At 42.4% G+C, this 26469-nt stretch overlaps 1 protein-coding gene across 1 annotated transcript in view; it reads right to left on the bottom strand.

The window, feature by feature from the left end:
- Positions 1-5942: 5942 nt before the first annotated feature.
- LOC136835190 (ankyrin repeat and SOCS box protein 12-like) overlaps positions 5943-26469 on the bottom strand; it is a 90337-nt gene continuing 69810 nt past the window's right edge. Inside the window, exon 5 of the mRNA XM_067098419.1 lies at positions 5943-6210. Coding sequence (XP_066954520.1) covers positions 5989-6210 — 222 coding nt within the window. The 3' untranslated portion in view covers positions 5943-5988. The remainder of the gene's footprint in view (positions 6211-26469) is intronic.

Raw genomic sequence — 26469 nt, 5'->3', positions numbered from 1 at the left:
CTGAAAATAGACATCATTTAGATCTACAGACGCTATAGTCCCCTTCCCTGATGAAGAGCTAGATAAGTTAACCGTTTCCTCTAAATGTACTTGTTCAGCTGCCAGAGGTTGAATATGGGGCACCATTCCTGTCATCTTAGAGACAAGAAACAGGCAGTTGGAAGGTCTCTGGAGCTTTCCAACACCTCTACTTTTAATGGCATTAACCTAAAGATAATGTAAAAAGGTCAAAACTTATCAAAACTTCATGGCTGCAATGCAAGAGGATGTAAAATTCAGTTGGTATCCCTTTTTGATACATCCATCAAGCAAGGTACAGTTCCTATTTGCTGCCATGATCTCCAAAGTTCCCAGAGACAAGCCCCACTGGCAGGAGGGGAATCACAAGCGGAGAGCCAACTTCACCTACTTCTCCCTCCCCTGACTAGCAATTTAAAACCGGGTTTATTGTGCCTTAAGAGGACAAAAGGGCATCTGCTATCTTCAGTTAAAGGAGGTCCTCACTCGTTACAAGAATGAGACCTTCTGTGCCTGGTGTCCTTTGCTGTCAATTTCTGGGGTATGGATTTTCAGATATTTCATATCAGTCCTGGTAGTTGCCAAGTCCAGTTTTTCTTACAGTACCCTGACCATGTCTCCTGGGAATAGGTGAGGGGGCTTCTATGTCAGCCAGGCATAGTTCTCATAGGTCAGTGAGATTATATGGTCTAATGAATTCTTCATTCTCATGCCTTTCTTCTTAAGCATGATACTGGGGACCATGTATGAGTCCATACATGAAAAGAAAATCAAGGCTCTTCCATGAGAAATTACCAACATCTTGGCCTTTTTGATGATGAAGATACTGCAAATCCAGTCAATGGTCTCACTGAATGAGTCTTCATATTCCCATTCCATGGTGCCTGCAAAATCTCATTATCCACCATATCTAGGACATACATCCTCTTAAGGACTGCTGTTGAATAGGGGTCTTTGTACAGTGGGATTGTAACAGGGTTCCAGGGGTTGTGGGAGCTTCACTGATTCCCAGCAAGATGAACTGTATCTCTTGGATCCTTGCTGAATGACCCTGCATGATAGGTGGAGTGGAAACATTACATAAGAAAGGAGAAGAGGAGTTGGCATGGGAAGAGGTCTTCATGATTACGGCCAGGGCCCTTTCTGTAGGTGGAGTGCTGGTAGAAAGGCCCCTTCTTGCATCCTGAGACAACAGTCTATAAATGAGTCCAACCATGAAGAGTCCATTGTTGAATCCCTATCTCATACTGGCTGTAGTAGCACGTTCTACCTTGGTCTTTGCATGAAAATAAAGTAGCCATGTTCCTGTCCATTGCTTCTGCTGTGATCTATAACTCTGGAACCATTGTGGTCTTGGCAGGATTCTGGGAAGGAAGCACTGTCTGCTGCTCCTACTACAGCAGCGCCTGAGGATCCTGATATTTGCTTCGCCACAGGACTGCTCGCCTATCATGCATATGTACACTGATGTCTCTGGTCCTGCTGGCACAAGTCCAGTTCTCTGAGGAAGCAGAGGCTACACAAGAAGCCAGACACTGCTTCAGGATACTGTACTAAGGAACTGCAAGCACTCCTCTACATTGTGTACTACTGCTTGCATTATAACTATGATCAAGCCATCTGGAGGTGTCAAGCTTATCTTGTGGCTGGTGAAGGTTCAACACAGCTCAGCTTAAGAGAGCAAAAAAGAGAGAATGATGTCACTACTATTAAGTAACTGCCTCAGATGTTGTATATGCTCCTGCAGTGAGATAAACAAGTGCTATTTAAGTGAAAACATGTAATACTCTTCTGTCATCAAAGCATCTACTGAGAGAGCATAGGCTGGGTGAGCTAGTGTGGCAATGACAGAAAAAGAATTGTTGAGGTGATCTGGAAAAGCTTAAGTTGCACAGAAGAAATGTTATGCAATGAAGCTAACTCCTTAACCAGCACTGTGATGGAAGATTCCTGCGTGAGCCAAAAGACTGAAGCTGATGACTGACAAGCTGAAGACAAGGATGCATTTGCTGCATTTGTACATCTATTACAGGATCTCCTGCTAAAGTAGACTCCACTCAGATGGCACAGGTGAGATCAGAACAAACTTAACAAAACACTACAAAGCAAATGAGGATCCATCACGATATGACATAAAAACATGCCAAAAGACAGCCAAGCAAACCCTCACACCTCTGCTAAGGCATGCTTAAAGGTCAAGATAAAAAGTTAAAATAAACATTTAAATAAAAACTGTAAATAGGCAAGGCTCAATTAACATAAAATGAAACTAAGAAATATGGATACAGTGCTAAAAGGTTAATCTGTAGGCCACAAGGATGAGAATTAAATAAAACAATGATAAAAAATCACAAATTACTTAAATTACAAAATGATGTACCATCAGGGGAAAAAGTTTTGATAACCTTTTCATAATCTCCTGAATAAGCACTTGAGATACTGTAAATATAAAACTAACTGGTAACTCACAAGCTAGTGACCTGCTTGCTACACAGGGCAAGAGGCAAGTACTTTTATTAACATTCAGGATAATATCTAGTTTTTTATATTTTCAGGTATTTCTAGCCTGAGACAGAATCTGCTTCCAGATCTAAATATGTTATTAAATTACTTTAAAGAAATAGGAAATCCTGTAACAAGAATCTGATTCTTCCCAAAAATCTTTTGGCATATAGTGGATGTCAATGGCATTCATTGAACAAGTGCCAAGCTTTGGTTCTATTGAATATCAGACGATATACTTATTTCTGAAGTCTATTTTGTTGTAAATCAACTGGACTACAATAATCAGTTACCAAGATATAAAAAGAGCAGTAAGGGAGGTCTAGGCTTGCCCCTAACACACTTAACCTAATAAAATATATATAACCAAAGCAGGCTGACCCAGAACAGAGCTAACTAGATCACTGCTCATTAAACTACTGTACTTACAGCCAACAAAAAGCATATGAAAATATTGAAAAACTAGAATTTTATTCTGGTTAAAATCAAAGAAGCATTGTCTCTAAGAACAGAAAAAAAAGAAAGGATATACTTAAGGAAGAATCTTGCTAACTACCATCCACAAAGTTGGCAAAAACAAGTTTGACAGAAAAAAACCTACAAATTTTGTGTAGCTGTTGTGAGTCCTCAGAGGAGTTACTCTCATGGTGTCCCCAGGCCTCCATAAGACAGACTAACCAATCTCAAAGAATTCTCTTATAGTTGTTCTCAGCCAGAATAGTGCTTGTTGGAAGTTATAGAATATAAAGGGCTCAAGACAAGAGGGCTCTGTCCTTTGTCTACAGCGACTGCCTTGCTTTTTCCCTTCATCCTTCTCACACAGATATGGCAACAATGTGTATGTTGGTTATTTTCTTCATTAAACTCAGGTCTGTGCAAGACAAATGTTCACCCAAGCCATGCCTTCTTGTCAGGGAAAGTGGGTGGGTTTGAGGACTTACCGCAGCTACCAAACTAGGCTTTTTTTTTTTTTACATCAAAACCCATTTTTGGACAGTGTTGCCACTGTTTATTCTCAAAGGAGCCTGGCTGCGATATTACTTCGCCTTCCCTAGCAATATCTCAGCAAACCACCACATCAGGGAGGCCCTTGGTTACCCACTAAGGTGCATATGGAGCCAGGATTTACCGTACCACCTGACACACACACACACACATACACTGTAGTTGAATTTGCTCAATCTCATGGCAATAGTGTTGTAGGAATACTGCTTCTGATGACCACCCTGACTCAAGAGACTTCTTTGAAAGAAACATTTCTGAAGAAAGCCAATGTACTCACCTAGAAGTCATATAACTTAAGAAAGGAGTGAGGGTCTGCCTTTTAAATTAAGGAATGGTTTGTTTGTGCAGGAATCTGGGACATTTGCTGTGACATCTAGGTAAACCTTGAGTGCTTGAACTGGGCATAAAGTCTTATCCAAAATACTAAGCTCCCTTATCATATGAGGGAATTTTCTCTTTAAAGGGTCCTCATTCTTGGCCAAGAGTGATGGGCCAGGAGACAAAAGTAAATGACAACTAGGTGTAAGCGTGATGAGGAGAACCCAGTTCAATAACCTGAGCTTCTGATGCCAAAACAGTCAAGAAGACCCTTTGGAGCATCTGAGTTATATTTATCCTACTGAACTGAAAGGATGACAGGCGTCTAAGAACCTTATTCAAGGACCTGGTAATGGGAAGCCTTGCAAAAGCTGGCCTTTGCAGTGCAAAAGATTGGAGAAGGTAATTAACAATGTCTATTTAGAATTAACTCCAAAACCATAAAGCAAGGGTTCTGACACAATTGCTGTAATAGCAAGGTACTTGCCCTCAGGCTCAAAGAGATGTATGAAAAAATGTAGAAGTTTTTAAACTGGGATTTCAACTAGGCTCTCAGCATGGAGGTAATCTGATCACACTTTCCATGTACTGTAGACTGATATTGTTGGATAGCTGAAGTCCATGGTTTTTGTACTGCATACCTACCAATGTTAGGTGAATAATCCTCACAGTAGACTAGATTTAAAAAACCACATGTTAAAGTCGCAGCTCAGAAAGGAGGATGTGTAAGCAACTTTCCCTCCTACTGTCTGGTTTAGAATGGTGGGCGCCAGTGGAATCTATTTTCTCACCTGTTGTTGAAGCAAGACATACCAATGACTGTTAAGCCAACTTGGGGCCACTAGGTAAATGGTTCCAATGAAAGCTAGTAGTTGTTCAAAACCTTTGAAATCTGAGACAATGGATGAAAGATGTAGATCATCCTCCATTTGTTCCAGTCATGTAGAAATCATCTTTTGCTATTGCATGATTATCCAAGTTTGGAGACATACAGTGAAAGTTGATGGTTCTTGCATGTGGTAAACAGGCCCATTTCTGATGTGCAAGCATGTTGGCAATCATTTGAAGGGTGCTTTTGTCCAAAATCTTAACAAGCAAGGCTGTTGTACTCCTCAACAGGGAGTCTGCTACTACACTGAGAAACCTTCTGATTAGGCAGTTTCAATAATTACGACTTTGTCAGACAAGAAAAAGCAGCACGGCACTTATAGAGTAGCCTAGCAATCTAATCCTTACTTCTCACCTTGTGGGAAGCCCACCGGCTCCCAATTTCTGCAATAATAAACCTACCTGTTAAAATTTCAAGGAACCAAAATTTTCCACCGGGTCTTAAAGCTACTTACTTAAGTTTCCTCTGGAGTAAAATCTGCCATATTGACTGAAATAATGGCTCAAAAAGAAAAATTTTTTGGAGAAAACAATTGGGATGTCTGCATAGTGGCGCAGACCTGAGTTTAATGAGGAAAATAGCTGACATACGCACTCTTGCCACATCTGTGTGAGAAGGATGAAAGGAAAACAAAAGTAGTTGCTGTAGACAAGAGACAGAGCCCTCCTGTCTGAGTCCTTTGTATTTTATCACTATGCCAACAAGAACCATTCTGGCTGAGACCAACTACTATCAGAGAATTCTTTGAGATTAGTGGTTTGCCTTATGGAGCCTTGGGGAGGGAACCATGAGAGTAACTCCTTTAAGGACGGACAGTGGCCATGCTATCAAAAACCTGAAGTTATAGCAGAGTTCAGTCACCTTGAAACAAGAAAACTAAGACAAAAAATTACTATATGAACTGAAATATATAAATAAATTACAATATACTGTACACATTAATGAATTAAATTATTTAGGTTATCCTGAAAATTGCTTCTATAAATCAGCACTGAAATTCTGCCAAACTGCAGACAAGAGAAATAAAGCAATTTAAAATAGGGACATCGTGATTCACAGGGCTACTGCTATTTGTCTTTCGTCTACTAAACTATACATGGAAGTGTTTAGGGCATTTCAAAACCACAAATGCTGGCCTATATTGAATAAGAGGCTGTATTGTTTATTTTTAGGCACATAACGCATAAAACAATTCTATTGGTACGGGAATGATATACAGGTATAAACAAAAAAATTTCCATGGTAACGTTGATGACTTACTTGGCATACTTCAATATGGCATGAGGTACTGATAGACGAGCAATCACAGCTTCTTTGACTGGAAAAGATACTGATGTGAGATTTGGCAAGGCACCCCCTCTTATCAATTCTAAGAAACAGGTAAAATGTGCATAAACAACTGAGTGTTGTAAAGGCCATCCTGGAACACATGTTGTATGATCAAAAGGCTCTGTATCTGCTCCATACTTCAACAACAGCTGAAAAGAAAAATGATAACAGTGAGATGTTCAAAATAATGTTTGAGCCTATAAACACTATGCCTACTAAAGAATAATCCTGGGGTAGACTTTGGTAAAAAAAAATTGAACAAACATCTAACAATAAGAATAATATATACTGTTCATTCAATAATTTTTAGTATTTTCTCCAGCAAAATCAGTAGCATCACTATGAATGGTGTGAACTGCACCAAGTGACACTGTCAGATGGATTAACACCAAAATGATAGTACTAGATAAGGTTTTGTGTAGTGTTTCAGTAAAAATTTATCATTAACTTATTTCTCTGTAAATATCCATGTAATTAGTACAACAATGAAAGAATTTTTGATACTGTAGCCACTGTTCATCCTCTAAGGAGTTACACTATCATGGTCCCCTAGGGCCATAAGACGAACCAACCAATCTTAAAGAATTCTCTTATAGCTGGTCTTGGCCACAATAGTATAAAATATAAAGGACTCAGGACAAGAGGGCTCTATCCCATTTACAGCGACTACCTAGGTTTTTCCTTCATTCTACCTGCACAAATGTGACAACAGCATGTATATTGGCTATCTTCCTCATTACACTCTGGTCTGTCACAGAGTTCACTAACCCTTTGCTCTGTAAAAGTGTTTGAGTCTGCATTTGTTGATCATCATAACTTTCAAGCAAAGCACAGTGCTCCCCCATTTTTACATGGGAATAGGTTCCAGAACCTACTGCAGAAATGCAAAAATCCCCTCTAAAAATGCTTATAACTGCCAAATATCCTGTACCCCTTAAACTAAAATGCTTATAATTGCCTATTTTAACATTTCACTGCTTAATTTGATAGTTCAAACAAAAATATACTTCAAATTATCATATTAAAACAATTCAATATCATTTCAAACAAAAATAACCCCTAAATCATCATCCCGAACACCCAAGTAACCTTACACTAAAGTACTCTCCTACTACTGTTACTCTTAGGTAGTCTATATACACCCCTAAAATGCTTATAACTGCCAATTTTAATTATTCATCGCCAAACTTGACAGTTCAAACGAAATTATACCTTAGACTATCATCCCAGAATGCCCTAATATCATTTCAAAGTCATATTGCGAAATTGAGTTCAAGCCTACAACTGTTACTCTTAAGTATCCCCTGTCATTCAGACACATGTTTTCTTTGGCCTATGTAACTTTGCACATCGCTCTGCTCATATTGTATGTAATGCATTGGGCATATATTTTACATATACAGTATTTTCTTGTGTTGTAAGATGATTTTGAAATGATATTTACTGTACAGGTACATATTTTAGGATAGTACAGTACTACTATACTGTATAGAGCATATCTAAAATATGTGGGTATGGACACGTACATACAGCACCTCCACAGAGAATGCTAGGTTTGTTAATTACGTCAAGTTAGTATTTTCGTGATTACGTACAAATACATTTTTGATAAAAAAAAAAAGATTTACTACAGTAATTTGTTATTAATCTTGGAAATGATATTATTAATATCATTTCACAGTCATCTTAAACATTTTACTCTTAAAAATATATATTATTATTATTATTGATAATAATAACAATATACTGTAATTTAAAAATTTATGTTCTCTAGTAAATTATGTGAAATGTTAAACAAACAAATACATATTCCCAATCTTTTCCAAAGCTCTGAAATGAGGGGAAGAGGTTGGACCTGTCATATATGTCACATACCTGATCACGAGGGTGAGGGTTGCTGTCAGACATATGACATGACAGGTCCAACCTGCCTCCTCATTTCAGAACTTTGGAAAAGATTGGGAATATGTATTTGTTTGTCTAAAATTTCACATAATTTACTATAGAAATCCACAAATTTTTCAATTACATTGTATTATTATTATTATTATTATTATTATTATTATTATTATTATTATTATTTCTGGGTTTTCCGACCTGTGTCACCCGGTGAAATAACCTTTCAGCACTTATTTCTAGGTTAAGCTATTGCTAAATATACCAGAGAAAAGCTAAAAAAGCTAAGCCGGAGTTACTACCCCGGTGCGAGCTCCATGAAATGGAGTCGGTATGAGAAAGGGTGAGATTGTCACAATCACAGGCCTCCGCCCTGTAAACATTCCCAATGTCAAAAGTCCCACCGAGTGAGGTGCCGTTACAAACCCCCGCACCACTCGCGGACTGTAAACAAACCGGCGTCACCCACATTCCACTTTTAGCATGCGTCCGCTGTTGTTCTGTTCGTGTGTGCGCTTCTTTGTTTTTCCATTTTTGGTTTACTATGGCATCCTCCCTGGATTCTTCTTCACCTAAGTTGAGTACCATCTCTGTTTTTTATTTTAGGCGGTTGAGGCTCCTTATTTCCCTCTAATTTAATAATTAGGGGGATTTATACGCCCGTCTCATCCACCTTCTCCCGACCTCATGTGACCTTCAGTCTTGGTGCGGGAAATTATGTCGGGGCTTCGTTCCCCTTCATTTTCTTATGTTTTGCCTTTTTGCTTATCCTATATTCAATTGGGCTTTTATATTATTGTTTTTTATCCTTCTCTGGGGAAGTTAGGGTCCTTGTCGTTTAGGCTCACTTAGTTTCCCCCTCGGCCTATCCGCTCTTTATCAATTATTATAGGCGTTATATTTTGGACCCTCACTTCCTCCAGTGCTTGGGTATATTATTTGAGATGGTACAGTTATGCTTATCAAGCTTATTTTAAGCCTAGCGCACGGATGTCTTTGATATTTTCGGGTCGGAGTGGCAGGCGGAGAACACCAAACTCACTCCGGCCAAGGGTGCTTTTACAATGTTCTCTCTGGGAGAAGTTCTCCCCACCCCTTGCACCTCTAAAGTGGCCTCCCACACCAACCAGGCTTGTATGGAGGGTAAGCCCCTTCCCCATCTCCGGGAGACAGATCCCACCTCTCTTGTCTTACCCGGAGATTCTCAGTTTTGGGTAGGAGCTCCGGATACCTTCACGGTTACTCGACTGGACCCTGACTGCGCCTCTAACCTCTTCAGCGAACAACTTCCTAAGATCCCAGAGTCGCTCCTGAAGGCTGAAGCTGAGTCTAAGGACACTTAGTAGGTCCTTAAACTCTCTGACTTTAGCAGAGGCAACGTCAGTGGTATATAGCGAAGATGCGCTATTCCAGGTAGTGACGAAATCTCTCTTAGGGAGTTTTCAACAGGACCTGTATGATTTCATTAAGGCCCGGTTGAACTGCCGAAAACACATCTTTTCGGCAGCCTCCATCCGTCATGAGCCTAACAGGCTCATGAAAAGCTCCATCTGGGGAGCTAATCTCTTCCCCCAGGAAGAGGTTGATGCGGTCCTAGCCGAGGCAACTAGGGCCAACCAGAGTCTCCGCTCCCGATAGGGTTTATCCTCTAAGAGGAAGCAGTCTGAGCCCGCCGGAACTCACCCCAAGCCAGGGAAGAAGTTCAAGAAGTTTAAACGGCTCCCAACTCAGACTGTCTTGCAGGCTGTCCAGGTCCCCGCCCCTGGTCATCCTTCAACCTCTCAGTCTCAACCTCAATCTCAGTATGTGCTGGTCCAACCAGCCCATCAACCTCTCACTGCTCCTTCATACGTCTCCTCCCAGCTTTCAACGCTCTTATGAAAGCCAGGGTGCATTTTCCATCCAAAATACAAAGGAACGAGCTAGAGGGTACTTCGTGGTAGGGAACATCCTGCTCCTCCTCCAGAGGAAGGGGAGGCAGAGGCTCCAGAGGAGGCAGACCCTCTCCCGTCCAGTGAGATATCTCAGGTAGGCGGGAGGTTATACCATTTTCGGGACCAGTGGAGCTTCAGTCCCTGGGCCCAGAGCATAGTCTCCAAAGGACTGGGGTGGAGTTGGTGCAGAAGTCCTCCCCCCCCCGTCAGGTTCCATCAATCACCGTCCAAGGCTCTGAAGGACTTTGTGAAAGATCTATTATTAAAGAGGGCAATAAAGAAAGCGAGACATCTGAAATTTCAAGGCAGACTGTTCAGTGTTCCAAAGAAAGGTTCCAGTCAGCGAAGAGTAATTCTAGACTTGTCCCGTCTAAATTCCTACATTCTATGCGACAAGTTTTCAATGCTTACAATCTTGCAGGTTCGGACCCTACTGCCCCGTGGAGCCGTAACCACCTCTATAGATCTTTCAGGCGCCTATTATCACGTCCCGATTTAGAAGGTTCTCTCCTTATCTGGGGTTCAGACTAGGAAATCAAGCATACTCGTTCAGGGTCATGCCATTCGGTCTCAATATAGCTCCCAGAATCTTCACCAAACTGGCGAATACGGTAGTTCAGCAACTCCGGTCTCAGGGGGATCATGCTAGCCGCATACCTAGACGATTGGATTGTTTGGGCATCCAACGTCAATGAATGCCGGAAAGCAACAGCCATAGTAATCGGCTTTCTGGAATCACTGGGCTTTCAGATAAACAAGGAGAAATCCCTCCTAGTTCCGGAGAGTCGCTTTCAATGGTTAGGAATCCAGTGGGACCTGTGTGCACACAGACTATCTCTTCCGCCTGGCTGCCAAACGGAGAGAAATAGCAAAGGCAACCAGACAGTTAATCAAGAACAAGAAAGCTTCCCGTCACAAACCCAAGAAAGAGTCTTAGGTTCTCTTCAGTTTGCTTCAGTGACGGATCTTCTTTTTGAAATCCAAACTGAAAGACATAAACAGGGTATGGCGGAGCCGAGCCAATGTCAGGTTCAGAGACAAAGTATCTCTGATTCACCGATTTTGAAAAAGAGACTCGGCCTTGGGCGACTGTCAAAGAGCATCGAAGTCAGTACCTCTTCAGTTTCCTCCTCCATCATTAGTGATTCACACCGACGCTTCCCTAAGCAGGTGGGGAGGATACTCCCAACACAAGAAGGTACAGGGGACTTGGTCCACCATGTTCCGCCAGTTCCATATCAATGTCCTGGAAGCTATGGCAGTCTTTCTAACCCTGAAGAAACTGGTCAAGGAACAATCTGATTCATATAAGATTGGTCCTGGACAGCGCAGTAGTAGTACATTGTATAAACAGGGGAGGTTCCAAATCGAGTCGGATCAACCAGGTTATGATAGCAATATTCTCTCTAGCAAACAAACACCGGTGGCATCTGTCTGCTACCCACCTTGGCAGGGTCCGAATGTCATTGCAGATTCCCTATCCAGGACAACTCCGCTGGAGTCGGAATGGTCCCTGGACAAAACTTCATTCAAATGGATTTGCAATCAAGTTCCGGTCTCTGGGTAGATCTCTTTGCAACAGAATGCAACCACAAACTGCCTTGTTATGTTGCTCCCAACCTGGACCCTCTAGCTCACTCCACAGATGCAATGTCCATAGATTGGAACAAGTGGAAAAGGATCTACCTCTTTCCTCCAGTAAACCTGTTACTGAAAGTCCTTCACAAGCTCAGGACATTCAAGGGTCAGATAGCCCTAGTAGCTCCCAACTGGCCAAGAGCAACTGGTTTCCACTTCTTCTAGAGCTGAAGCTTCGGTGCTTGCAAATTCCCAACCCAAACTGATGCAAATAGTACAAACTCAGACTGTGTCAGCTTCCTCAAGAATTCAGAATGCCCTGGCTTTGTGGATTTCATGAAGTTTGCAGCTCAGAAGGATGCTAATATTGATCCTATTAACACTTTGTTCCTAGAATCAGACAAAAGGGAATCCACTCTTAGACAGTATGACTCAGCAGTTAAGAAATTAGCACTCTTCTTAAAAAGAATCTGAAGCAACTGTAATGACCACTAATTTAGCTATTTCATTTTTTAGGCCATTATTTGAGAAAGGTCTGGCCTCAAGTACCATTACTACAGCAAAATCAGCTTTGAAAAAGATATTTTTGCACGGGTTTAAGATTAACTTAACAGACTCTTATTTTTCGTCTATCCCTAAAGCCTGTGTCGTTTAAGACCAGTAACCCGCCCACACGGTTTCCTGGTTCTTAAATGATGTTCTTAAATTAGCCTCAGAAATAGATAATCAGAATTGCTCTTTCACTAACTTATTGAGGAAGACCTTATTTTTGATTAGTTTAGCTTCAGGTGCTAGAATTTCTGAACTGTCTGCCCTGTCTAGAGAACCCTAAGTTCCTAGCTAAAAATGAAGATCCTCGAGATAGGTGGTCTCCCTGGAAGGTCATCCCCCTCCCACAGGACCTGTCTTTATGCCCAGTCTTTACCTTGAAAGCCTATTTAGACAGGACCTCACAGATAACTTCAGGGCCTCTGTTTGTAAGGGAAGGGGAGGAACTATCTCTATGAAAGCCATTAGGCAACAGATCCTGTATTTCATTAAACATGCAAACCCAGATTCAGTCCCAAAGGTACATGACATTAGGGCAGTGGCCACCTCCACTAACTATTTCCATTATATGAATTTCCTCTGGATCTTTTCAAAATACACGGGTGGAAGTCTCCGTAGTTTTTAAACGCCACTATCTGAAATCACTAGAAGCTCTGAAATTCACTACAGTGGCGGCAGGAACATCGTTCCCCCCTCAGTTTAATTCTTCCTAGTACTCAGTCACTCTCCTCCCTCCTACCTGCCTCATTTATTCCCCTTCGGTCATCTCCAGGTCAGGCATGCTTCACAGCCTGTCTCCTGACCATGTCATAGTTTTGTCCTGTCTATGTGTTTAATTTAAATGTTACATGTATTATCTTGTTTTATAGTTTCCCCACCTTAGTTTTAAGTATAATGTTTAGTACCTAATTTTCACTTTTATGTACTCATTAATCTAAGGATGATTTTATATTCATGTACACTTTAATATTGCATTAAATTTAAGTATCTTTATTATATCTTAATACCACATCTTGCTACCGGGATAATTAAAACTCTTGTGGAAATTTAGTTTTATTACTTTCCTCTACAAGTTTCCCTTTTGTTTCAGGATGGTATTTTGATTTCTCTGTTATTATTTCACCGGGTGACACAGGTTGGAAAACCCAGAAAAAGGATTTTGACAAAGGAAAAAATCTATTTCTGGGAGAGACCTGTGTCACCCGGTGACCCACCCATGATTCCTTCTTTCCCCTGATAAAATACCATTCCAGGATGGGGTGCTAACATGAAATGTGGGTGACGCTGGTTTGTTTACAGTCCGCGAGTGGTGCGGGGTTTTGTAACGGCACCTCACTCGGTGGGACTTTTGACATTGGGAATGTTTACAGGGTGGAGGCCTGTGATTGTGACAATCTCACCCTTTCTCATACACACGACTCCATTTCATGGAGCTCGCACCAGGGGTAGTAAATCCGGCTTAGCTTTTTTAGCTTTTCTCTGGTATATTTAGCAATAGCTTTACCTAGAAATAAGTGCTGAAAGGTTATTTCACCGGGTGACACAGGTCTCTCCCCAGAAATAGATTTTTCCTTTGTCAAAATCCTTTTTTTTATTATTACTATTATTATTATTATTATTAATCTTATATCTGAAAATTAGTATTTATTATTAGGTAAATCATTTATTTGTCATACAAACGTGGTTAGTCCTCACCATCTCCCATAAATTAAAAAAATTCTTGTGCCATCATTCTCTCTCTCTCTCTCGGTATACATAAATTTTAATGAAAAAATGCAGTAATTAGTGAATACACAGTGTTGCTCTACGAAAAATAAAGTAGTGATAATTTTAGAGATAAGGCCCAAAGAAAAATCCACAAATTAGTGAAATTTCCCTGCAGATAAGTGAATAATGTGTTCCACAAAAATCTGCAACAAGATGTAATGAGGAAATGTGAAATGTGTAAAAATGGCGGGCACTACATACTTTTAAGACCCGGTGAAAAGTTTTAGTTCCTTAAAATTTTAATGGGTAAGCTTATATTTGTTAAAATTGGGAGCCAGTAGGTCTCCTATAAGGTGATAAGTTAGGATTAGATCATTAAGCTGTAATTACTGTGCTGTTTTTTCTGTCTAACAAAGTGATAATTAGCATTAATACAATACTGTAATATTAAACAATTTTGCTACTGAAACTCATTAGTCAATTACTTTTTTAACACTAACAGATAATTTGAGGTTACTGAATGGGCAAACCAGTTAGCCTAACTTCGTGTTTGTGAAACACAGCCGTGATAGTAGTTTCATGCTTGACTTACAAGCTTTGGTGTTTACTAAAGGCTAGTATTTCCAGTGTAGTGTTTTAAATCACACTAGTACAGTACAATTATATGGATTTTGTGATATACAAAGTTCTCAAGTTATCCTTAACACTAGGGCTCTTTTCAACCATTAAAGGAAATACATTCATGCAGGTCTACTTCTAACAGGTATTACTTCGCTGATAGGGACGTCACAGGTGTTGAGAAAAATTGTTGTGATGCTCTTCTTTTTCCCATGTGAATATAAAAAGTACTTTTTTGTAATGGTGAGTTTTGTCGAGCAAAAAAAATCTTAAGAGATATTGACTTTACATAAATTTGGTGTGAAAATTCCAATAATTAATAATCTTAATTATGTACCGACTAATGTAGCCCATAACTTTTACCTGGTGCTTGAGAAGAGACTGGGAAATCAAAGTTATGAAAGGTATAGAAATACACTTTGTGGGTATCCATTTAGTTTTGTCTTAATTGGGTTGAGAAGCCTTATAATAAAATCTAACACTTCTTTGTGGATTGGGCTGTGGCTGCTCACGGTTGTTGTACCGCCAATTCAGTGCCATTTGTATTTCCTGATTAACTTGTTTGTTGGACTATCCATTATTTATGAGTACTTGTGAGACACAATCTAGTTCTTGGTGTGTGCCCTGCCAAGACGAACAGTGTGTCAAAGCCCTCATTAAGAAGGCTTTAATGGTGGTGTTCTTATATCTTCAACTGACTATCTCCATTAAGGCAGAAGCCAAGGTTAGTCTTCTTTGTGTAAACAGGGGTTTTCAGGCCTTCATCGGTTTGGCAGACGAGGAAGTCAAGGAAGGAATGCTGGCCATTACCTCAGAACTCAACTGTGCAGTTTAAAGAGGTGCATTCTAGGAATGCACAATGGGGCATTTCAACTTCATTCTTGTCCTTAGCCTGTACAAATATATCGCCAATATAATGTGTGTAAATGTGCGGTTTTTTAATGTGGGAAAAAAAACGACTCCTTTACGCACCCATATGAAATTTGGTAAAAAGCATGCCCACAAGTGAGTCCATCGCAACATCATCTTTTTGTCTATGCATGTGTCCCTTATGAGTGGAAAAAGGGGCTTTCTTTGTGCAAATTTCAAGGAGGGCCTGTAGGTACCCTTTAGAGATACTATATTTAACTGGGGCATGGAGGGGTCCCTGTAAAGACATGGTTGATAACTAGACTGATGGTTCCATCCACAGGAATGTTAGTAAATATGGATTCAATGTCCCAAGAGGCAATACAGTAGTTCCAACTCCAGGGGAGCCCTTGATCTATCCTAAGAATTCTGCTGATGAATGGAGGCTGTGGTGGTCAAGCACATAAGGCACGAGGGTCTGACTGAGGCATTTAACCAAACCATAGGTAGGTGTGGGGGTTTGGCAAATGATAAGGTGTTAGGGGTTCCCGGGTATATGGGTCTTGACATTCCAATACATGTACCCTGGTGACAGGAGGAAGGTGTGTGGTATTTGCAGTTGCACTAATGACTTCAATTATCCTGTTCACCTCTCTCTTAATTACACCTCAGGGTTCTTTGTAATGCATTTGGAACTTTGTCTGATCAGACAGGATCTAGTTGAGCTTTTGGTGGTATTCAGATGTATTAATCAAGTCTTAGGGATGGCTTCTCTTTGATGGGCAAGGATGTTACTAATGAATACATGCTTAAAAGAGTATCTTCCATATATATATATATATATATATATATATATATATATAATATATATATATATATATATATATATATATATATATATATATATATAAGAATTGACAGAGGAAAATCTATTTCTGAGGAAGGTCCTCCGCCTCAGCAAAATGAAATTCCATTACAGACGAATTTCTAGGTATAACAATGCTAGATATACCAGAGAAAAGAGCTTTCAGGAAAGCTGGGGTTACTACCCCAGTCGATCAACTTTTAGAAGGATTTGGTATAATGAAGGGTGAGTGAAATACCACTACCACGGAAATATACTGAAAGATCTCTCCTTATCAAAACCCCGTAAAAAGAGTGGTGAGCCGTTACAGCTCCCACACTCAACACTCCGCCAAGACGGCGACACCAAAAGCCACCTACTTCATTCCATTTTCTGCACGTGATACGTTAAAGATTTTGTGTGCTCGTCCTATTTTGGATTTATTTTTCTTCATCTACGATATAAGTAATAATAAGAAGAAGAAGGAAAAGAATAAGAAATTGCTATACTAATTGTAAATAACAGTATTCCATAGCATCTCTTTAAACTCAAAGAACCAGTTTTGAAAGCAAATCAAAATACTATTAAAGATACAGTAAAATAGAAAATACTGTATAATGAAAATAAAATGATCTTTATAGAGCTACTGTATTACTAAATTAAATCAAGCACTAAGTAGATAAAGGCAGTTAATATCTTGATGGACAGGAACACATATGGTAGCAAGAGAACTGGTCCTTGGCAGCATCCCTTTCTTTTCCCTTAGTCTGCTTTAACTTTTTCTGGGCCAATCTACATGGTACAGAAGCTTTCAATGTTTGTAACTGCCATCATAAAGCCCAGTATGTATACATATTCAAGACCAATATATAGTAATGGACAATACTGTACTTGATATATTATTGTTAATTTTAATTCTGAAACCTAGTTTGACCTTTAAATTTGTTTTACATACTGCAAGATCTTAAGACTACACTTTTCTGCCACCTCTACTTTCACACTTTATTACTCCTGACCTCTACCAGTATATACAGGATTTTGGGTAAGTCTGTTGCAATGAAAAGCACAACATTAGTTTATATATTAAATTAAAAATCAATGCTTCTTTCCTGAAGATATTAATCTATGATAACACTTAACTGAGGTGCTAATTTCCTCTTGAAAGTCTCAAACCATGGCTTGATCACCCTTCTCTCAAGCAATGAGTAATCCAGCTCATGGAGAGCACATACTGAATTCACTTATAATCTCCTCCCTTAACCTTCCATTTCTTTAGAGATGCAAGGAATCACAGCAAAGCTGAACTTTGTAAGACTATGATCTCTTCTCTCCTGAGGGTGCTAGACTTTTCTGATCCTCATTTCCCCTAGATGGTTCATCAGTAACTCCTCCCATCAAATAATCTCTCATCATCACTGTCCCCTCCCTTATCATCTCTACAATGATTGAAGATTGTTATACTTCAAACAGTTGGTTAATCATATTGAAAAAAAAATGTTACCCTCATCCTTGAAATATATCATGGATTATACAGTTCACTTGTTAAACCTGTTACCAAGAAGAGAAAAAGATTCTGTCTAAATACTATTTTACTATTATGCTGTGGGTAAGCCTTCATGAACATAAATGATGCTTAACTTTTTAAAATACCCGAAAATGAGTAATACTCTTCTGGATCATCAGCACAGGTGTTTTCCAATCCTGTTATCTAATTACTCTTCAAGGAAAATTTTAGGAATCATGTACATATATCACATGCTCAACATTCCCTAGGTCTCTGGAGAGTGTCATTAGGTCTTGATAGCTAAAACCAAGGCTTTTCTTTTTTCTCCTCTTACCAAGTATATTTCTATTTACTTGACAGAGGGCACTAATGTTAAGAGATGAAACATGGCCTCCACATGGAGTAATGTGAAAAGAAAAGGGTAAATAATCAGATACTATTGGTCCAAAGGTGTCAAATGTTTTATGTTCTTCCTGTAAACACCGTCTTTTTCCTTTCTAGTACCTAATCTTGGAGCAAATCCACTCCCCAAAAGCTCAGAACCACTTGAAAATCAACTTAAAAATGAAACTATTAGGATCTTGCAATGAACGTCCCACGTTCAAACAAAACACACGACAAGGGTCATGGCCTCAATGTAAAGATCAGCCTGCCTCTTGTCTTGGGCTAAACATGTTGCTTTCACTATTTAAATTTTGCATGTACTAACTGGAAAAAATAAAGCATGTAAAGAAATACAAAAGTTAATGGATAAATAATTCATTCATTACTCATACAAAATAATAAAAATAATGATGATTATACTTATGGGATAAGGGGGAATCCATCAAAAAAGGGATTTTGACAAAGGAAAAATCTATTTCTGAGGAAGGTCCCGTGTCACCCGGTGAAATTCCATTACAGCACGAATTTCTAGGTATAATATGCTAGATATACCAGAGAAAAAGAGCTTTCAGGAAAGCTGGGGTTACTACCCCCAGTCGAAACTTCTTTCCAAGGAAGACGTCGGTATAACGAAGGGTGAGTGAAAGATCACTACCACGGAGACTTACTCGAAAGATCTCTCCTATCAAAACCCCGGAATAGAGCGGTGAGCCGTTACAGCCCCTACACCCAACACCCGCCAGGACGGCGACACCAGCGCCACCTACCTCATTCCATGCTTGCACTAACCCCAGACTTGGCATGTGCAAGAAAGGGGGAGCCTGGGTGAGTCAGGGAGGGTCACGGGTGACAGGGACCTTCTCAGAAATAGATTTTTCCTTTGTCAAAATCCCTTTTCTGAGTTCAGTCCCGTGTCAGCCGGTGAAATAGTGATAGAGAATCATGCCAAGGCTGCAACTACGAGGAAACAGGGTAATCTGAAGAAAAACATAAATTCACGAAAATAGTTTAATGAGGGAATCTCTTACATGAATAAAGAACACTAAACCTAAGGCACATCAAAGACTTAAAATCAGTAAAGAGTGGGAAGTCCCCAGCACGACGGGAAAAAGTCCCAAAACCACTTAAAACTACTAAAGCACAATATCACACGAAACATTGGATAGGTTCAATGGCACATACAATCTTCATTGGTATACACAATCTTAAAGCTACACACGTAAACTTAAGCTAAACACGTAAGAGATCAAACCAATTTGGTAAACAAAATATACAGTGCATATACATATATCTGGGGTACATGGAGCAAAATAAAACTGCCCAGTACCCCACAAGAAAAAACAATCATAACATGTCAGATTACAGTTTCCAGTCAACAGAGACAATATACATCAATATGAGGAGCAAGGCAGTGAGGCATGATCAACCAGGAGGATAAGCAGAGAAGTAAATGAGGCAGGCGGGCGGGGGGAAAGGAGGATAAGGATATGATTGGTTAAGGTGGGAGATGACACTTCCCTGCACAGCTATGGTAGAAAATTTCAGGGCTTGAGCGATTTTTAAATAGTGGCGTTTAAACACTAGAGGTGATTTCCAACCCGTGTATTTAGACAATTCTGAGAAATCCATATTATGAAAGTAATTAATGGAAGTAGCAACTGCTCGAATATCATGAACCTTAGGAACTGAATCTGGGTTGGCCTGTTTCATAAAATACAGAATTTGTTGTCTTATACCATTCAGTGAAAGAGTACCACCTTTCTCCCTGATAAAAGAGGACCCACTTACTCTGTGGAGTTCTTAAAAGGTAAGATTTAAGTGTATAAACTGGACATAAAGACTGGTCTTGTGGAAGGGCACCACCTTCCAAGGAGACCATCTGTCTTGTGGGTCTTCGTTTTTGACTAAGAATCTAGGATCAGGGAAAGGAGGACCTGTCCGGAAGGGAGGAAGTTCACAAAATTATCACCTCTAGTGAGAGCCGACAGCTCTGAGATTCTAGCACCTGAAGCCAAGCTAATCAGAAATAAGGTCTTCCTTAACAGATCCTGATAAGAGCATTGAAAGTTATCTATCTCTGATGCTAACTTAAGGACGTCATTGAGAAACCACGAACGGAATGTGGGCGTGATACTGGTCTCAGACGAGCATGCTCTGGGGATGGATGAAAAATAGGAATCTGTAAGGTCGATTTTAAAGCCGTAAGAAATACTTTCTTCAGGGCTGACTTGGCTGTGGTAATAGTGGCCGGAGCAAGGCCTTTTTCAAACAGTGATCTAAAGAAAGAGACTCCTAAATTAGTCGTCATGATTTTGGCTTCAGATGCTTTTAGGAAGGAGGCTAACTTTTTGACTGCTGAATCATACTGTCTAAGAGTAGAATCTCTTTTATCTGATTCAAAAATAGAGTGTTGACAGGGTCAATGTTTGCCCCTTTTTGGGCTCACGAATTTTATAAAGTCCATAAAACTAGGGCATTCTGAATTCTTGAGGAAGCTGACACAGTCTTGGTTTGTACTGTCTGGGTCAGTATGGGCTTGGGAATCCGAAGACTCTGCAATCCCAGTTCCTGAAGAAGAGGGAACCAATTGCTCTTCGGCCAATAGGGGGCTACTAGGGCTGGTTGACCTTTGAATGTCCTGAGTTTGTGTAATACTTTCAGCAGTAAATTTATTGGAGGGAACAGATAAATTTTCTCCCAATTGTTCCAATCTATTGTCATTCGTCCGTGGCGATGCCTGAGGGTCCAGGTTGGGGGCCACATAACAGGGAGCTTGAAGTTGCTCTCCGTCGCAACAGATCCACCTGGAGACCTGGAACCCGGCGGCAAATCCATTTGAAAGATTCCGCGTCCAGGGACCACTCCATCTCCAACGGAGTAGCCCTGGACAGGGAATCCGCCACCACGTTCCACTCCCCGCTAGGTGGGTAGCTGACAGGTGCCAGCCGTGCTTGTTCGCCAGGGAGAAGATAGCAACCATTACTTGGTTTTACTCGACCTGATTTGGAGCCGCCCTGTTGATGCAATGAACTACCACTGCGCTGTCCAATACCAGCCTGATATGAATCCGGTTGGGGGGGCGGATTTTCTTTAAAGTTAGAAAGACCGCCATAGCTTCCAGGGTGTTTATATGGAACTGCTGAAACATTGTGGACCACGTTCCTTGTACTTTTGTTTTGGAGAATATCCCCAGCCGCTTTAGGGAAGCGTCTGTGTGGACAACTAGTGCCGGAGGGGGAAATTGAAGCGAACTGACTTGGACAGGCCCCTGACTGTGGCCCAAGGCCGCAGTCTTGTTTTTTAAGATTCGAGGATGGAGGAGACCTTGTCTCTGAGCTTGACATTGGCTCGACTCCGCCACACTCTGTTTATGTCTTTTAGTTTCGCTTTTAAGAGCAGGTCTGTCACTGAGGCAAATTGAAGGGACCCAAGGACCTTTTCTTGGGATCGGCGGGATGCCGATTGATTTTTGAGAAATTTCCTGGTGAGAGATGCTATCTCCTTCCTCTTGGGAGGCGGGAGAGATAACGTGTGAGAAGACAGATCCCACTGGAGGCCCAGCCACTGAAACCGGGACTCCGGTCAGGCGGGACTTTTCTCTGTTCAGTTGAAAACCTAACGATTCCAGGAAGTTGATGACTATGGTCGTAGCCTTCTGACACTCTAGAACTGTTGGTGCCCAAATTATCCAATCGTCTAGGTACGCTGCTAGGGATATCCTCGGGACCGGAGTTGTTGAACTACCGTGTCCGCCAGCTTGGTGAATACCCTGGGCGCAATGTTTAGGCCGAAGGGCATGACCTTGAACGAGTAGGCTTGATTCCCAAGTCTGAAACCGAGGAACTGAGAGAAGTTCCGCGCAATCGGGACGTGATAGTAAGCGTCTGAAAGATCGATAGAGGTGATGACGGCTCCACGCGAAGTAGAGTCCATTACCTGAGCTACTGTAAGCATGCGAAAATTTGTCGCATTTTATGTAGAGATTTAGACGCTACAGATCCAGGATCACTCTTTGCTGATCTGAGTCTTTTTGGGAACTGTGAATAACCTGCCTTGAAATTTTAGGTGCCTTACTTTCTTTATTGCTCGTTTGTTGAGCAATACTGTCACATAATCTTGTAGGATTGATGAGGGTGGCTGGTAAAACCTGTTCGGAGGAGGAGGGTCCTGATCCAGCTCCAACCCAGACCTTGGACACAATACTGTGTGCCCAAGGGCTGAAGGTCCATTGGTCCCTGAACCAATACAGGCGACCACCTACCTGTGTTTTCTCAGTGGGAGGGAGCGGGTTTGTTCCTCTACCACGTCCAGGTTTTCCTCTTGGGGTGGTGTTTGCTTTTCCTCTGTGAGGGGCCCTGCCTCTTCCCCCTTTGCGATCCTGTTAAGGCCGTGAAAGTAACCACGGCCCTCATAGGTGGGGTTGTATGCTGGTGAAGCAACATACGAGGGCGCAGCAAGGGAATGAGCTGGTTGGACCAGCACATATTGTTGGGGTGAGCTTTTGAGGTGGAGGGCTGTGCCACAGCCGAGACCGGGGCGGCTTGAACTACCGCCTGCTGGTGGGGCCTCTTGCCTCCTAAAACGTTTACCTCCTCTGTCTGGGGGGCGCCAGATTCTGGGGTCTTGCGCTTGTAGGCAGAGATGCCCCAGTGAGAGCGCAGACTCTGGTTGGCCCTTGTAGCCTCAGTCATGACATTTGTAACCTCTTCTTCTGGGAAGAGGTTAGGCCCCCAGATCGAGCTCTTTACGAGCTTGTTAGGCTCGTGACGGATAGTAGCATTTGTGAAGATAAACTTTCTGCATTCCAGTCTGGCCATGATGAACTCAAACAGGTCAGACTGAAAGCCAGCTAGCAGGGACTTAGCCAAGACCTGGAAAAATGGCTCGTCCGGCGCAGGGAGACGGCAGTGGCTTCCGTGAGGCAGACGGAGTTCAGGGACCGCTAGCTTAGTCCGGCATCAAACTCCGCTTTATCAAAGATTCCGGCAGCTTGGGGAGTTGCTCACTAAACTGTGAGGAAGACAGAAGGGGTCCAACTTCCCGACCGTGAAGGTGGACGGAGCATCCATCCAGAACTCATCACTTCCTGGGAACACCAGGAAGTGGGGTCTGTTTCTCTCAGCTGCGGTAACGGATTACCTTCAAAGCACGCCGGGCCGTGAGCCAGGCGACTTTGTTCAAACAGGGAGTTGGTAAGTTGTCTCCCAGGGCAAACATAGTGAAGTTGCCCTTGAAAGGAGTCAACTTTGTGTTGTCTGCCTGCCACTCCGTCAGAGTGCGCAGGAGAGACGACTGAGCTTGGTCCCTAGGGATGATGACAGTCTCCCTGGGAACCTTATCAGAACGTATCCATGCTTCCTCTGTCAATCTTACGAAGCCTGGATACGGGGGCAAAAGATCGGCGGGGAAGAATTCTAACTCCTCCAACCGTCTCGTGCCAAGACCCTCAATAGTGAGTTTGCCATCATGTTGGATGGCCCGGAGGGCGAAACGCCAAGGGTTACCGACATCGAAGGGGGAGGTCCGCTGTGTCGGGGATGACATACTGGGGTTCGGCTGGGGTGGATTAGCCATTCCCGCCAGCATGTTGTCATAAGTGGCAAACTTTTTGGATATCTTATTGTCATAAGTGGCAAACTTTTCGGATATCTGATTGAATTTATCGTTGATATCCTCAGAGAATCTTTGAAACATCTGGTTCGCGAAAGCCTCCGCGTCAGGCAGGTTGGCGAGGAGGGCTTGGTTTTGATGCCCTCTTACTCGCGCCTTTGCTGGAGGAACCAGACTTGCTCCGGAGGCTACAGGTGCTGAGACCTTAGCCTTCGACGGGGAAAAATGCAATGCTTTCTTGGAGGACGAGGACTTATAGCCCTTCGCCTTCCATGAAGTCTTCAACTTCAACTTGGGGATAGCTGATGGAGCTCTATCACCCAAGGAGGAAGACTTCCCAAAACCTGAAAAGGAAGAAACAGAAGAAGCTGGGGAATCAAAAGGGGCCCGCCCCAACAACCTCACTACCTACCTCGCTACCACCCCTGGTCCTGTTCGGTAGCCATAGGTTCTAGGTCTAAGTCCAAGGCGGCGACGTCCTCTGAAACCTCAGCGTAGAGGATATCCACTTGGGGTGGCTGGGTCGCATCCCGGATCTGCTGGATGATGGGGTGGCAAGATCTTCTGGCACTGGCCGCCACCCGTGCGCGGGGTAGAGCAGGTCCCTCAACCTAGCCTCGAGGACGTAGGGGCTTCCCGGACGGAACATTCCTACCAAACCCAGCCACCCAGGCCCGGAGACATTCCAAGGCAGACTTCTTGGAGGACTCAAATCCGCCTGAAAGAAAGCCAGCAATTAGCTAAGGGTGAAAAACAGTCCGGGAACCACGTAAATAAAATTCAAAATGAGGAGCGTAAACGGAGGAAGGTTGTCACTTACCGACTCATCCTGGATGGTTGCGCACAAAGGCGAAGCAAACCTCACAACCATCGGGTGCCAGACTACCAGATCGTCGAGCCGACCGCACAACCAGCGTGGGTCCGCACACTACGTGACCATAAGGTTGTTGCAGTGACGCGGTACACCCCGCTCCTCACAGCGAACAGTCTGTAAGTGGAAAAACGAACATGAACCTACCACTCTAAGCAATCTAAAGCCGGCAAGGCCGGAATTTCAACTGCAACAGAATACTCCGTGGAGAAGAAATACCTTATCATAAACTAGGCCAATAAGCTCTAAAATACACAGAGTGGAAGGTAAGACTTTCCAGACCCGGAATACTCCGGGGAATGAAAGGAATGAGACAACAGGAACTCACCGCAAGGGGTTGCCAGTAAAAATAACGGCGGAACCCCTGGCGTAGAACCGACTCACGTTTAAAAAATAACGAGAGTACTCCATTAGATAACACAGATATTTAAATACGTATATCATGAACAATAACATTAAACAAGTGACGGTATAAAGGGCAAATGCTCCGGAGACTGGAGGATCCGCCCCCTTATAAATAAATAAATCCTCTTCACTTACTTCCCGCCAGAGAAACAAGGTGGGCAAGATGCTCGGATCTATTCATAACATAAACCGAGCAAGTATAATAACCCAGCCGAGTAACCCGACGGGGAGGAAGAAGTGGATAGAGTGTTCAACACGCTTCGAGCTAGGAGTGAAACGAACCACCAACACCAACACAGCGATGCTAGGGACTGTATGGGAGGGAGCGAATCCTCTACCAAATGGAGAAGTCCCTGAACTCGGAGAAAACGCCATCTAGCGTCACCCGCACGAGTAGAGCAAGGCTGGAAGGGTGGGGGGAGGGGTGGAGTAGGGAGAATGGTAGGCTGAGAAGAAAGAGAACAGGAGACGGGGGAAACATATAACCCGCTCAACTGCACACATACACCACTCCAAGAAAAATGAACTTAGGAGGGTGGCCTACTACTAAGGAAGGGAAGCGACCAAGCCTCGATGCCCGACTCCTGCCTAGGCAAAGCCTAATAGGGACCTAACCTAGTATAGGCTAGGAAAATGGAAGGAGTGTGGAGGGAGGAGGAACAAACAAGGAGAGAAATTTTGTGCCGAGAACCAACCGGGAACGAGAAGAGGGGGCAAGAAGGCGAATAGCCCAGAGGAGACACATCCAAAGAACTCTATTCCCCAAAGGAAGGAAGAGAACTAAGGGGCTCACTCTGCCCACCAAAAATGACCCCGGAGGAAACAGCAACCAAAACTCCTCAACCTGATGGACCTCCACGCCGAGGGCAAGGGGATGGAAGCAAATAAACCTACTCCACTAAAAAACCATCACACATAAATATTGAAATAAAAATGTGCTCAATAGGGTGCGTGAGCCTTAGATCCTCGGGCAACGGTTAGATCTGAGGCTGCCAACTACGAGGAGGTAAACGATGGTAAAATAAAAGAACCGAGAGAACACCATCGCCAAGAATAAAATAAATAAATGGCCTAATACAGACTAAAATAATAGGAACCCAACCTGGAGGGACCTGACGGGCATCACCTCAAAAGGCCATTTTGGCCAAAAATTATGTAAAATTAGAAAAAGGGGGCCACCGCAGGAAACCCGCCAGGAGGAGAACCATGGGGCAAAAATATATCATCTATAACGACAAGGAGACAACCCCAACAGAAAAGAACTGATGGGGTCGCCTCGCCTATTAAGGATTCGACATGGCTGGGGGGGACGCCGTGGCGTCATAATAAGATCTCAATATTTATGATATAAACGAGACCAAAACAGCCAAAATATAGAAAAAAACCCCACATTAAGATGGTACTTAACTTGAGATAGTAAAGCTGCTCGATGACATGGTGAAAGATGGAAAAATCCAAAAAATAGCATACGAGCACACAAAAAATTAAAAGATAGCGATCACGTGCTAGAAAATGGAATGAGGTAGGTGGCGCTGGTGTCGCCGTCCTGGCGGGTATTGGGTGTAGGGGCTGTAATGGCTCACCGCTCTATTCCGGGGTTTTGATAGGAGAGATCTTTCGATAAGTCTCCGTGGTAGTGATCTTTCACTCACCCTTTCG

The sequence above is a fragment of the Macrobrachium rosenbergii genome, chromosome 55 (genome assembly GCF_040412425.1).
Source record: "Macrobrachium rosenbergii isolate ZJJX-2024 chromosome 55, ASM4041242v1, whole genome shotgun sequence".
Classification (NCBI taxonomy): Eukaryota; Metazoa; Arthropoda; class Malacostraca; order Decapoda; family Palaemonidae; genus Macrobrachium; species Macrobrachium rosenbergii.
This window is presented reverse-complemented; position numbering and strand designations above follow the sequence as displayed.